Source organism: Hemitrygon akajei, chromosome 26 (assembly GCF_048418815.1).
Source record: "Hemitrygon akajei chromosome 26, sHemAka1.3, whole genome shotgun sequence".
Taxonomy (NCBI): domain Eukaryota; kingdom Metazoa; phylum Chordata; class Chondrichthyes; order Myliobatiformes; family Dasyatidae; genus Hemitrygon; species Hemitrygon akajei.
Genome location: NC_133149.1, coordinates 35,834,055 through 35,845,634, shown reverse-complemented (window position 1 = coordinate 35,845,634; position 11,580 = coordinate 35,834,055). Strand labels below are relative to the sequence as shown.

Here is an 11,580-nt window from a genome sequence, read left to right as displayed (position 1 = left end):
GCTTTTTCAGAATGTGATGTTTTACGATATGGGTTCAAGCAGCACCACTGCCACCATTGTTACTTATGTGACAGCGAAGACAAAGGATTTGGGAACACAACCTCAGCTCCAAATCAGAGGGATTGGGTAAATATCTATTGTCAAAACCTCTATTTTTGATGGTTATTGTATGTAATGCAGTGTGGGTTTTGTGTTAAGAATGTTATTGTACAAAAATTTACTGAAGATATGGACTTTAATGAGGTTGATCATCAGAAGATGAAGGCCCTACTACTATCAAACACTTTAAAAACAGTCTAGTATTCATTTTATTTTTATGGAGTAAAATGAAGTTATTCCTGAATTAAATATTGTGCAGTTGTCCACTTTTTAACCGGAGAAGTGGTGGTGGGAGGAAGGGTGGAGAAGAGACTGTAGTGTAGAGTAGGTGGCTTTGCTAACCTGACTCTTCTGTGAAAGTAGGAAACCCAAACCTTTGGACAGGTGGTCCTTTTAAACACAAGGTGGGCTCAGATATATATACACTTGCATCAATTTAGCTTAATAGTTTTTAGGATTTCAACCTCTTAGATTTTCCATAGAATCATAAATTACAGGTGAAGTCATGGGTGTAGGCTACTTAGTTTGGAGTATTATCCTATTTCTGTTTTCCAGTTCCTTAGTGTTTTTTGTGTCTTGGGAATGACTTGGTAAAAGGATTGTGTTCAAACATCTCCCTGTATAAGTTGGGGTGGGGGGAGTCTTTCTTCATTGTTCAGCAACCTTCTCAACTTTGCACTCATTTTTATTATGTTACTCGTCAATGGGGTGCTATACACTGCTCACTTATCCCCATTTTAGTTATTAAACCCCTAGTGGCTCTAGTCTTTAAACTTTTCTGCTTTTTCATTTTTCTACATCAAATAGCTATCAGTTTTAGTAATTTAAGTTGATGCTATAAATGCAACTCCACAACAGAGTAGATGGCACATTTCTGAGTAGGGGACTCGTTTCCCTATTAAGATCTAGGTCCAGAAAGTATCTGGCCTCAGTAGTGGTAACATAAATATATGTAGCAGTATGAAGTGGAATGGATTTTTTGGCACTTTATCAGTATATCTATATCAGCTAGTTGATTTCTTGATGGTCTTGGATGATTACAACAACAAGCTTGCGTTTATATAAAAATTAATTAATTGCATACCAATTTCATTGTTTAATAGTTTGATGTGCTATGACGTACTTTGGAAATGTTACAATTGTAATGTGGCAGCTAATTTGCCCATTAACAGCAAAGCAACTAGGTGCCGTGGTCCTATAATGTTAGTAATGGATAAATATTATTTGGGATATGACAAAAATATCCTGTTCTTTACATTGTTGTCATGGATATTTCCTTTTATATCCACTGTGGGAAATGCTAATCAGAGGGAGCAATGGAGAGAAGAGCAGTAAATGGTGTTGGATTTGGCACTGTATTCTCTCAAAATGTGAATATCTCCAGTGAAGTGCTTCCTTAGTACCACTGAGAGTTGTAATTTATTTCACGATCTTCTGGCTTACTGGCCCATAAGTTGAAGATGGATTTTGTAGATTTCTTCATTCTTGTACCCTTAGTTTTAACCGAAATCTGGGTGGACTTGAAATGGAATTACGCCTGCGGGACCACCTTGCTGAACTCTTCAACGCACAAAAGAAGACGTCCAAAGATGTCCGTCAACACCCAAGAGCAATGGCCAAACTGTGGAAAGAAGCAAATCGTTTGAAAACGGTGCTGAGTGCAAATATTGATCACATGGCACAGGTATATATTACTAGCTTTGCTACCTCTGGAAGGCTCGGTAGCTTTTCCTCGATGTACATTCAGGACTTTACATCATCCACCTTTAAACTGTGTATCTTCTGTACACTATGCTGAAATCTGTTGGAGAAAGCCATTCAAATTTTTACGCTTGTTGAATAGATTTAAATCAGTGTAAATCTGCATTTTCTATATTACCACCTGTGTGTGTGTCTCCTTTTGGATGTTTCCATTAAATATGCTTTCACCACCCTTTAAATATAACATAAACTGTAAAACATTTCTCTTTATCTCATCTCTGGCTCTCTTGGCCAGTTACTTTAAATCAATCCAATGGTGACTGAACTTTTAACAAGTCTTCTGTTTTCTTGCAGATTGAGGGACTTCTTGATGACATTGACTTCAAGGCTAAAGTAACAAGACAAAAGTTTGAGGAACTATGTAGTGATCTGTTTGAGAAAGTTACAGACCCTGTACATCAGGCTTTAAAAACAGCTGAGATGCAAATGGTGAGTGCTTCCAAACAACCAGATGTGACCAAAGGTCTTTCTCGTGCTTGTGTGATTTTCTGTAATTGGGGGTTTAACTTAGTTTTGCCATTTTCTTCAATGGTAACCTGCTTGACATTCTACCAAAAGAATTTTTACATTTGCCACGTAACAAGTCTCAGGGATTTGAACTATTTATCCTTGCATAAGATATCTTATATTCAGTATTTAAAAAGCAGCTTAGAAATACAGCGACTTATTGTGGATTCCCTATAGGGCAGAGGTTCTCAACCTGCGATCCATGTACCCTTCAGTTAATGGTAGGGGTCCACGGCATATTAAAAAGGTTGGGAACTCCTGCTATAGGGCACAGTGGCAGCTGAATTTCAAAAATAAATTTTCTGGTGCTTCATTTTCTGAAAGATCTCCTCTCTTATAGGAAGAGATTGATCATGTAATTCTGGTGGGTGGAGCAACACGAGTTCCCAAAGTGCAGGACGTCTTGCTAAAAGCTGTTGGAAAGTAAGAGTTCTATTTTACTTTTAAATTCCAGTCTTGTCTTCATTTTTGTTCTCTTTTTGAATAATCTTACCGTAACAATTTCTTGTCAGTAAGGAAGAGGCAGAATGGATTTGTATTTGGTTACCCAGGTTTGAGGTAGAAAGTGGATGATATCTACATGTAGTACCTGTGGACTTTAAAACTTAGAAAGACAATACTCATGTTAATAAAAATTAATGCCCTGTAATTTTGTACCCACTGCCATAACCCTTTATAGTCAAAGGCCTTAGGAAAGAATTGTGGCAAATTCTGTTTCTTTTTTTCAGGGCTGTTCATTATCCCAATAGGTGCCTAGGCTACAGTTTCTTGCATACATTGACTACTTGGGGTTGGAAAAGTGGTGCAATACTGAAATTTGTAGATTGCATTAAGTTTAAAAGATAGATTCCGTGGGGTATGTGCAAAATGTGTCTAATATTGGACATCACAGCTTAGGAAAGAAGTGAAGTACTTCTTGGATGAATGATTTTGTTAGTGGTTAGATGAGAGAAACTGCGATTGAGAAAGGGAAGGGTGGGGGGAAAAAAAGAAAAGATTAAAAATTATCAAAAAAAATTTAGCTGAATGGGAGACATTTTCACAAGGCTGAAGATTGATAACCATAGATTATTTTGATTTTTTTTTTTAACAAGCCAATTCCTGTACTGTTGAATCACTAGTTTCTTGGCTGTCCTGCTTGGGACTTGTAACTGATGTATCCATGCTGTTTAAATTGCTGTCCCTCAACCATGTATCTGAAGCACGAGTTACAGATTTTGCTACCCTCTGTTGAAACTTGATTTTGCTCTTATATGGCTCAGTTATAATTGTTTCTGCATAATTATTTTCCTAATTTTGAATCTTTAAATACCTTGCGTTGGCACACCTCATTCTTCTTTTAGCACTGAGCTTACTGCTGGTTTGTGGCATGCTGCCGAGTCTTGTCTCATCCTACATATGAAATATTTTGAACATCTTGTGGAAAGTGCTAAAAATCTCAGATTGGTGTGGTGCTTGAATGGGAAATAAAAAGGAGATAAATTTCCTTGTAATGTTTTCCCCTTAAAGGAAAACTGCCATTTTTTTGGTCCTATTAACTTAGTTGTGTTTACTGTATAGAAATGAACCAGTCATTTGAAGAGGATTTGCATTGCCACCTATTATGGAAAGTGGTTAAGGTGGATTTTGCTGTGGCTCTTCGGTATTTCTTGTTGTCTGTCAGTATCTAGTGTTTTGTTTCTCCTTTTACAGGAAGGAGTTGGGCAAGAATATAAATGCTGATGAGGCAGCGGCAATGGGAGCAGTCTATCAAGCTGCTGCTCTAAGCAAAGCCTTCAAGGTCAAACCATTCCTGATCCGTGATGCAGCTCTCTATCCTATTCAGGTAAATTTTATACTGCTTTATGTATATTCATACTTGTTTGCTGAAGGTTACAGTTTCAATAATGCAAATGAGTCATAAATCAAACTAGAATTGGATATTGTCCAATCTGTGCAATTAACTGGATTGGCTTGAATTGTGGTGGAGTGTAAAAGTTTGTTTGGAGTATCTAAGGAAAAGTAGCTTGGAGTTTGTGCTTCTAGTGACTCCAACTCTAAAGTCCATGGATGTAGGTGTACTGAGATCAGAAAGTAGGGAGGGTGTGATATCTGTAAATGTATTTTGGCCATGTGTCACTTTGAAGTTGGAAACACAGCAGTGTGAGAAAGCCATTATTCAAGAAATTCCTTTCCCATTTCTTAGTATTTTTCAAGTGAAACAAAAAGCCCTTTGGCCCAGACCATAAAATTACTAGTCTAAACTTCCTCTTAATGTGTTTTACTTCTTTAGGTTGAATTTACCCGGTCAATTGAAGAAGATGGTGTGAAAAGCATTAAACACAACAAGCGTGTGCTATTCCAGAGAATGTCCCCATATCCGCAACGAAAGGTTATCACCTTCAATCGCTACACTGATGACTTTGAATTCTTTGTGAATTATGGGGATGTAAATTTCCTCAGTGAGCATGATCTCAGGTAATGTTGAAAAGGAAAGGTGGTGATCATTTAAAATGGAAGTTTCACAAAGATATCCCCAATATTATCAAAGAATGTGGAAATGAAACAATATTCAGTCAAATCTGGCTGAGTGCCCTTCAGCATGAACTACTTAAACTAATCCTGCTCTGTCTGTACCCATCCAGGTGTTCAAGCAAATTGGTTCAACATCTGGTTGGGCAAAAATGATTATCTTTCTAATGAAAGAATTATTCCATAAGGCATGGGAGTGGAATTGGGCCACTCGGCCCAATGAGTCTGCTCCACCATTCCATCACCAGTTTATTATCTCTCTCAACCCTTTCTGCTGCCTTCTTCCCGTAACCGTTGATGCCCTATCTAATCAAGAGCCAATCAACCACTGCTTTAAATATACCCAATGACTTTGCCATCTAGCAATGAATTCCACAGATTTACCACTTTCTGGCTAAAGAAATTCCTCCTCATCTCTTATAAAGGGATATCCTATTCTGAGGCTGTGCCTTCTGGTCCTAGACTCCCCACAAAAGGAAACGTCTTCTCCATGTCCACTCAATCTAGGCCTTTCAATATTCAATAGGTTTCAATGAAATCCCACCACCTTGTTCTTCGAAATTCCAGCATGTACAGGCCCTGAGACATCAAATGCTCCTCATATGTTAACCCTTTCATTCCTGGAATCATTGTCATGAACCTCTTCTGAACCCTCTCCAATGCCAGCACATCCTTTTAGATAAGGGCCCAAAACTGCTCTCAATACTCTGTCAGTCTGACCAATGCCTTAAAAAGCCTCAGCATCACATTCTTGCTTTTATATTCTAGTCCCGTTGAAGTGAATGCTAATATTGCATATTCCATTTAAGTACCTCGAATATAATGAACCTTGATGCATTGATATATAAAGGTGTCCATGTTGACCAAAGAAGAGCTACTTATGATTCTCTCAATAATTTCCTCCACTTCTGGCAACTTTCTCCTCACCATCACATCCTTTCTGTTCTGGTGACCAGATGTGTACACTGTAGTTTAGTTTGGCCTAACTTAGTGGTTTATACATTTTTTTGCACGACTTCAGCTTGTTTTCTATATCCCAATAAGTACCCCATAAACAGGAGTCCTACAGTAGAACTTTTATTTTTATGTTTGCACTTGATCCCATTGTATGAAAAGTGCTCTATAAATGCCTGCAGGAGGACGAATCTTAGTGGTATTCTTTATACTTTGACAATACATGTGTTTTGAATCTTTGAAGTAAATTAAATAAAATCTGGAAACAGTCAGCATGTTAGATAACATTTGAGGAAGTAGCCTTCCAGGACAGTTTGTGAAGTGATCTGTTTCAGAGGGAAATAAATGTAAAAGCTGTAAAGTGCAAGTTAGAGATGTTAAAGAAAACCAAAACAAAAGGAGAATGTTGGAAATGCTCAGTAGATCTGTCGGTGTCTGCTGAGGGGGGGGGAAAAAATTGAGTTAATATTGCAGATGGATCACCTTGCAATTGAGGTTCCCAGTTATGAAATAAACAGAAACCTGAGTACCAGAATACCTGTTCAACTTTGGAGGTTGTTGCTCAAGATCCCTCTTGTTCCTTTTGTATTTGGTATCCATGGTTTGCCCTGCAGAAGCACATTATTAAGTACTTTTCACAGAATTACATTGCTATTTTGCCCACTGATAGGTTGATGATATAGTGGCCTGCACCTTCCTTGCCTGCAATCAGCCACTCTGCAATTTTTGGTGTCTGCAAAACCTAATATTGTTCTTACCTGTAAATTGAAGCAAGTAGAATGAAAATGAACCTAGTACCAGCCCAGAAGGAACCCTTACAGTTTTCAATGACAACGTAATTCAACCATTAGCCCTTGGATCCAAAATTGGCTTAATAATACAACTTGCCGCATTCATAGAACAGAACAGTACAGCACAGAAACAGGCCCTTTGTCCCACAGTGTTGTGCCAAGCCAATTAAATTAGTAATCAAATATCCAGCTAAACTAATGCCTTCTGCCTACACATGTCCATATCCTTCCATTTCTCTCACATTCATATGCCTATCTGAACATATTTTAAAATTCCCTAATGTATCTGCTTCTACCAACACCCCATGCAGCGCATTCCAGGTACCCACCACAGTGTTTTTAAGGAAACAAAACACAACTTGCAAGCTTTCTTCTCACATCTCCTTTCAACTTGCTGCCTCTCACAGTAAATGCATACCTTCTGGTATTGGACATTTTAGCCCTGGGATAAAGATACTATCTGTCTCCTCTATCTATTCATCTCATAATCTTATAAATATTATCAGATTTCCCTCAGCCTCTGTCATTGCAGAGATAACCCAAGTTTGTCCAACCTCTCATTATCACACATTCCCTGTAAACCAGGCAGCATCCTGATAAACTACTGCTGCACCCTCTCCAAAGTCTCAATATCCTTCCTTATAATGGGGTGTCTAGAATTGTATGCAATACTCCAGATGTGGCCCAACTCGAGTTTTATATAGCTGCAACGTAACTTCCTGACTTTTGAAATCAATGCCTCAACTAATAAAGCCAAGAATTTCATCAGTCTTCTTAACCACCCTGTCAATCTGTGTAGCCACTTTCAAGGAACTATGAACTTGGAACCCAGAGTTGCTCTGTTAATCAATACTGTTCAAGGTCTTGACCTTAACAGTGTGCTGTTTCTTTACATTTGCCAGTCATCTATGCTATCCACAAAACCACCAATCTTTAGATTGTTTCTTTGGATTCTATCTTTTCTAATAAATGAGGTATTGTATTTCATGTGAGTATCACATGGTTATTTGAACAGATATGGTAGAAATTTGCACAAGTGACTCGCACACAAGGACCTAAATGGGTTCTTCCATTTGGTGTTAGCTGTTGGATATTGATTAGGTCAACATGAGAATTTACTGCTCCATTTTAACCTACAATAATTGGAATCTTATTGAAATGACATGTCAGTGATATTTTGCTCTTCTGAGTTCATGATCCAAGCTGTTGTAAGTTTTTAGCAAACTGAGCACATTGCTCTTACCTTTGTGGATGTCTAGATAGATAGATAGATACTTTATTGATCCCAAAGGAAAGTACAGTGTTACAAGTGCACAGATATACAAATATTAGAAGAGAAGTAATAAATAATAAAAAGTAAGTTGCCTCAAACTGTCTAACAGGAGGGGGTCATCACTTCCCCGGCTATAGGTTGACTCATTATAGAGCCTAATGGCTGAGGGTAAGCATGACCTCATATAGTTAGTGATACATAAATGGAGTTCGATTATTCACCTCCTGTCTTTTTCATTCAGCATATTTGGATCTTTGAACTTGACTAAAGTTCAATTGAGTGGAGTTGGTTCAAGCTTCCAGAAGCATACAAATGCTGAATCTAAAGGTATTAAGGCTCATTTTAACATGGATGAAAGTGGAATACTGGCACTTGATAGAGTAAGTATGCACAAAGTCCTGTGTTTTTTTTCCCCCCTCCTTTGTCAGTACTTGCTTGCCTACATGGGCCTATTTACAATTGTAGATACTTTATAAGGGTTATTTTGGATAAGTTTTGTTGATACAATTGGTCCTATATATGTTTAATGGCTAGGGACATTCAAAAACTAAGGAAGTGAATATCAAGTGTACTAAATGCTAAAACTCATGAATGCTTTGCAAATGACTATTAATAGTATTGGACCAGCAACAGTATAGGTTTTGGATTTTAGTAATCTGTTAAAATGGAGTTGATGAGCAGGATAATAGTTATTTACCCTCATTGGCTTGTTAGATTGAGATTATTTGAACTTGTATCTTTTTTTTTGGTGTAGGTAGAGGCTGTTTTTGAGACTCTGCAGGATGGAGAACCAGAGGAAGAGTCAACCTTGACCAGTGAGTATTCTAATCGGCATCAGTGATATCCCTGACCATTAAACATATATATCCTACATATATACAGTATGTGTTTATAGGTGGCTTTATACTTCAGATGGTAAATTGCTAAATTCAGGCTTGTGTTTCTTATTTGAAAAATTTTTTTTGTGAGGAATGGTGATAGATGACAAGGACAACTTCCATTCATATATCCCCAAGCAGTCACAGGAACTATGACACTGTTGCAGAACTTGAGTCTAGATACAAGAAGAGAATGAAACATAAAGAAGAGTAGCTATTGTTTTTCTTCCCTACTGTCTTAAATAGACATTCCTTTTTTTATATATAGCAAGTCCACTTCTTCCCCACCTAATTTTGATACCTGTGAAGGAGCCCAGCAAACTACAGTTTTTTTTTAAAAAAAAAGTTGTTGCAAAACTTCAAGGGTTCTTTACCTGCTTGAGCAACTAGAAGTGAGCAATAAAAAAGACCCTGTAATCTCTGTCCAAATCCCACATGTAAAACATCCACTTACAATATTCATTTGGCCCTTGCCCATTGTCCTGTACATTCAAGCTCTGTTCCCTCATGATGCCTGTTTTCTTTCCAGTTGGTGAATGAAAGATAAGAGGTCATCACAACTGCATTGGAGATTAATTCTGTACGGTTATAGCCAGTCTAAACTGGAGTAGTTTCTCAACTAGTGTTTCTTTTGTATTTTAAAAAAAATTGTATGTCTAGTCACTATTCAGTAGTTGCTTGCTTTTGGAGGAGACTATGTATGGATGGATTTGGTTCTTTGTGCTGTGTTCTACTGCTGAATGAACTAATAATTTTGTTCATGGCATTTAAAATTCCCACTGTAACCTTGCATAGTCACAGGAAGGGTCAGTGAGGTATGGTCACTTCAAAAGGCACAGCAATAAAAAATAATTTTTTATTGTTGGAAAATTGCCCTGTTTCTGGTGTCAATTTACAATGTGCTTATTATCTGATCTCAACTGCAGAACTTGGAAACACCATTTCTAGTTTGTTTGGAGGTGGAAGCTCTGAAACAGATGGGAAGGAGAATTTGACAGAATCTGTGCAGGTAAGTGTACGCCTAAGCAAGTTTCCATCCATATACATAAAGATCAGAAGATTTTTGGTTTGCTTTCTAGTTTCTGTATCTTTCTGTTTTCAGCTGAGACAATTAGGCTAACAAGGGACATGGCAAAAATATCATCCGCGCCTGATCTCTGCTGAAAAGTGTGCGTGTCAAGTAAAGATGTGTTTAATGGTAGCTAGGTGATGTTCAAGTTTACAACCATATGAAAGCATTAGTTTAACATCCATATACTATACATCAGTTTGCCTCTGTGTCAGCAGGCAGAGAAAATATGGCAACATAAAATGATTGTCTATAATTTGCACATTAGTTACAGTACGTTTCTTCATTGTCCAAAGTATACCTTGTATTTTGTTAACTGGTACTACTTGATACTTCAAGATCTTTGTATCCACTTCCATTTACCTGACTCCGACTTGGTTGAAGCCATCGTGTAAGTTCTTGCTATGGATGGAGCAGTATTTGGTTTGCAGTGCAAGAGGTAATGTATTCTTTCACCAGTTTTGGACTTCCCTATACTTCTGATAATCAATTGGAGGTCATTACCATCTCCCTCTCCATATTAATCAGCCTTGCTGCTTTTGTTGCTGGGGATGTTAGTTCAGTAGAAGATGTTGGCATTAGCTTGCTCATTCTAACAGTAGGTTTGGAAGATTTTGCAGAGGTAGAATTAGAGATACAGCACAGTGCTTTGAGGTGCCAGCTGTAAAAGGTCCATGTCTTTGAAACTTATAGGCGAGCAGAGGTTACTGCCACTAGGAACAATATGAACTTTTTAGGGTTTTCAGTTTTGATCTTTGCATGACCCTTCTTCAGACAGCCAGAGGCTAGACTGACACTGGAGGTGATGATGAATTTCATTGGCATGTCTTTTTGCTGAAATGCGGCCCCCAAGATGAGGAGCATGGTCTGTAATTTCAGAGTATTTATTATGGACCTTTCATAGAGGGGGAAAGTTGTGCAGTAGGTTTAGCTTGTTAATTGATCTGTGACTTGTGGGTGCTTGGTGTGAGGCCCATTCCCTTGGTGCTTCAGTGTATAAGTTGGAGCTTGATTTTCTGAGTGTTTTCTAGTCTGAAAGCTTAGTGTATGCACTGCCAGTTAAAGTTTTGAGGTTGGCGAGACCTTGGTTCTGAAGTGGAATAGTTGGAGAATAATTATGGCATAAGCCACATTGTGCATGCAGAACTGTGACACAGTGGTGACTTTGTTTATGGGAAGGCAAATAAGGCTGCACATGGCTGGAAGCCAGTCATTGGCTAATAGCCTCCAGGAGATGAGCATTGAATTATCTGCAGGAGTTCTTCAGCTCCCCATCCATTCAGTTGCTGAGCATTTGACAGGCATTTGAAGATTAATTGTGAAGGGCAGGAAAATATAATGTCGCTACTGAGATTTTATGGTTATTGGCAGGATGAAGAGGAGATCACGAGTAAAAGTGAGAAAGAAGTTCCAGAGGAAATTGAGATTCCGGGTAAAGCAACACCCTCTGAACAGGACAGCAGCAACCCAGAGAAACAAGATGAAGAAAAAAACAACGGGAGAAAACCAGATGAGGTTGAAAAAGGAGAGAACAAATCTGAAACTCCAGTAAGAATGTGTTCTGCTCTAGGCCAGATATTGGCTCTGTTTTTCTTTTAGATATCAGAATTTTATTGGGTTGCTTCATGGCCCCTGGGCATTTCTCCAAATGACAGTTCTGTGTGAGGCAAGACAATAGATCTCGGTGGGCTATTCTTTCATATAAGCCTAGCTTCTGTTCTATTTTTGCTCTGTACT

At 38.2% G+C, this 11,580-nt stretch overlaps 1 protein-coding gene across 4 annotated transcripts in view; it reads left to right on the top strand.

Moving 5' to 3' along the window:
• Positions 1–11,580, top strand: part of hyou1 (hypoxia up-regulated 1) — a 54,581-nt gene that overhangs the window by 23,728 nt on the left and 19,273 nt on the right. For all 4 annotated transcript variants that reach the window (XM_073029889.1, XM_073029887.1, XM_073029888.1 and 1 more), the window contains 10 exons: positions 11–126; positions 1,597–1,783; positions 2,155–2,289; positions 2,708–2,790; positions 4,060–4,192; positions 4,640–4,824; positions 8,138–8,276; positions 8,651–8,711; positions 9,701–9,783; positions 11,215–11,391. In XM_073029889.1, coding sequence (XP_072885990.1) covers positions 11–126; positions 1,597–1,783; positions 2,155–2,289; positions 2,708–2,790; positions 4,060–4,192; positions 4,640–4,824; positions 8,138–8,276; positions 8,651–8,711; positions 9,701–9,783; positions 11,215–11,391 — 1,299 coding nt within the window. The remainder of the gene's footprint in view (positions 1–10; positions 127–1,596; positions 1,784–2,154; positions 2,290–2,707; positions 2,791–4,059; positions 4,193–4,639; positions 4,825–8,137; positions 8,277–8,650; positions 8,712–9,700; positions 9,784–11,214; positions 11,392–11,580) is intronic.